This window comes from Pholis gunnellus (assembly GCF_910591455.1).
Source record: "Pholis gunnellus genome assembly, chromosome: 4".
Taxonomy (NCBI): Eukaryota; Metazoa; Chordata; class Actinopteri; order Perciformes; family Pholidae; genus Pholis; species Pholis gunnellus.
In genome coordinates, this window is record NC_136530.1 from 15,716,892 (window position 1) to 15,719,728 (window position 2,837).

A 2,837-nucleotide genomic window follows, 5' to 3' on the forward strand; every position below is an offset into this window, starting at 1 on the left:
TTGATTCAGATGTTGTCTCTAAGTCGAGATGGGAGAGAGCAGAGTCATTTTGGAGAGAGAAGAAGAGAGAGGGGGGTTGGCCTCAGCAGAGGAAGGTGAGGTCGCTCTTCCTGCAGCCCACCTGGCAGCACACGGTGGTCAGTATGTTGTTAATATCTCGTTTGGTCAACTCGGAGCCCGGGGCTTTACTCTCCAAACTGCTCTGATCCCCTGTGGGCAAACCTGGAACAACAAAATGCAACAAATGTTAAAGAAACACTTGATCTAATTCAGTCCAATAACCAGGTTCACACACACTGTCCCTCTCCAAATGTGTATTTCAAGTAATTCTTTTCACAATGGTTTTTAATAGAATGAAGAAGGACCAACTGCTTTCACATCAGTCTTGGATAATTGAGGTCTATGGTCCCATTAAATAGGGAAACTCTAAATGAGTGCACAGATTAACTCAGTGCTATTTGTCTTCTCCAGTGTCACTTTCCTCTTTGTAATCAGCATGACTGACAGGCTAACTGGGTTTGTTTGTGTGTGACAGACAGAGAGAGAGAGGCTGCTGCCGGGTTAAACAGACTGCTGCAGCATTTAATCATGATATGTGGGCTCCTCAAGTCTAATAAGGTAAAACAACAGACGATGTCTCTGCGCTGGGGCACCTGTCTGCCTGTACACCCACTGCACTACAGCCGCTGAATTAATAGTATACAGCCCATGTACAAGGAATCACAGCAGTGGAAAGCTGCATGTCACTTTCAGAACTGTTGTTTGGGTGAAGTATAAGAACTCAAATTGTGAGTCAGTGACCGTAACATCAAAACACATGAATGGCATGAGAAATATGTCAAGAAGTAAAAAAGAACAGATTCAGTCAGATGAATTGGATGTGATTTTAAAGAAGTCAAAAGAAGATAAATGTTAGGGGTTTTTTATTCAGTAAGTCTCATCAAGATATCTTTTGCAAAATAAAAAAGTAGGAAAATAAAAATAGCAATGACTTATGGTTACAAATGAGTAGAAACCTACCTATGTAGCCCTGTGGGGTACAACATCATCTAGTTTAAAGGATAGGCTCACGTTTTTTCAAGTCCATCTCAAAACATTCAGGTGCCCATTTGAACATTGAAACATTTCTTGCTGTAATCATTCCTCCTGTTCATGTTGGCTATTATAAGCTCTCTTCTAACATACTTTGTTTTGTGCAAAACTGTGTTCCAAGGGACAGCCTTAGTGTGGGATTCCCTCTTTGTGTTTCCCTGTTGAGCTGGAGTGGAGGGATAGTAATAAAAAGAGGGAAGTTCCTAAAAGGGTTGTAATTTTGGGAGATATCCATTTGATTTGCCAAAACTCAGACAAGTTGAAGCCTCGTATTACCTTCTGATAAACTCTTGAATACATTTTTTTGAACAGAGAGAGAGCTACAGATTTTGGCATCTTTTATTAGCCGGTATGAACTAAAGGAATGATTACAGCCAGCCACACCTGCTTCAATGTTCATATGGTCCCCTATCGTTTTAAGAAAGACTTGAAAAATTGTGAATTTATCCTTTAAGGCTAAATCTTCATAGTCTTAAAAATGCATGTCGATGTTGTTCTGCATTATTCTTCCTTTTGTTGTCGTCCTGAACCAAGAATAAAATAAGGTAATCTAACGAAAGGTGTTCGATTAGACTCTTTTTTTCATCACTGACCACTATGTCTGCTATTTTGACAATAAAAAAGAGAATTTGTCTCACCGTCCATGTCTGACTCACTGAGGAATCTCCTCCAACGGGATCCTCCGCAGGTGTAAACGACGGCCCTGAGGAACTCTCGCCCGCATAGCTTCACCGCCTTCACCTCTGCTCTCACCTGCACCACACACACCACTGCACACAACAGCAGAGGCAAAACCACCAGAGCACGCATGCTGAATGCCTGAAGGAGGTTTATCTCTCTGTTGATCCGGTTTGTTCCTGAAACTTCTGTCCTGTTACCAGTTGGTTATCTGTTACCTTGCAGACTGTCTTTGAGTCTTCGTTCGTAATCCGATGCTTGCGTCTCCTTGTTTTATATACCATCCACCTTTCAGTTCATCAATGCTGAGTATCTCTCCACTTCCTCCCTCTAACTGGCCCTTTAGCCCATCCCTATCACACACACACACACACACACACACACACACACACACACACACACACACACAGACAGTCATCACTCTGTCATGACAGTCAAGTCATTTTATGTTTCCGGTCGTTTCCACATCACCATTTTTAGCCGTCAGTGACAACCGTCAGACTTTTACAACCTTCGTTTGACAATCGCATAAGATGAGTGCAGCCTCCTCTGTGGTTATGTGATTTAAAGCTGTGATTGCACTGACCTCCACTCTACCACATGGCTAATTAAGTGATGCAAAGTGATTCCCAAACAGATGTTTCATGTGTTTACAGCACTTTAATGACACGGTTGTCTTTGTCTTTACAGCAGTTTAGTCCATTCGAGAGGTAGAAAGTCAATATTGACAGTCCCATTATGGAGGTCATTACGGTGCTGCTGATGGTGCGATGTGATACTCAGCATGACATTTCAGTTTGATCATTAACGGCGGAGGTCCCATCCCAGGATGTCAATGAAATTATATTATGTTTAGCTGGACTGTATGGTTGTCCCTAGAAAACAACGACATAAAGATAGAATGGAGAACTTCTAAGAATCTAAGGTATTAGGAGTCTTTTGGTTGCTTTTTTTCCTTTTAACTATAAAAAAGAAAACTTGATTGACCAGTTTAGCAGATTAATGGAGCTTGACCGACCCCCAATAAGACTTCCCATTACATTACATCTGACGCTTTTATCCAAAGC

General features: G+C 41.7%; 1 protein-coding gene across 1 annotated transcript; it reads right to left on the reverse strand.

The window, feature by feature from the left end:
• Positions 1-1,976, reverse strand: insl5a (insulin-like 5a). The gene is made up of 2 exons (XM_079158611.1): positions 1,731-1,976; positions 1-222 (listed from the first exon to the last, which is right to left on the reverse strand). Exons 1-2 carry the CDS (start codon positions 1,900-1,902, stop codon positions 83-85), a joined length of 312 nt encoding a protein of 103 aa, XP_079014737.1. The 5' UTR covers positions 1,903-1,976; the 3' UTR covers positions 1-82.
• Between the last annotated feature and the right edge of the window lie 861 nt (positions 1,977-2,837).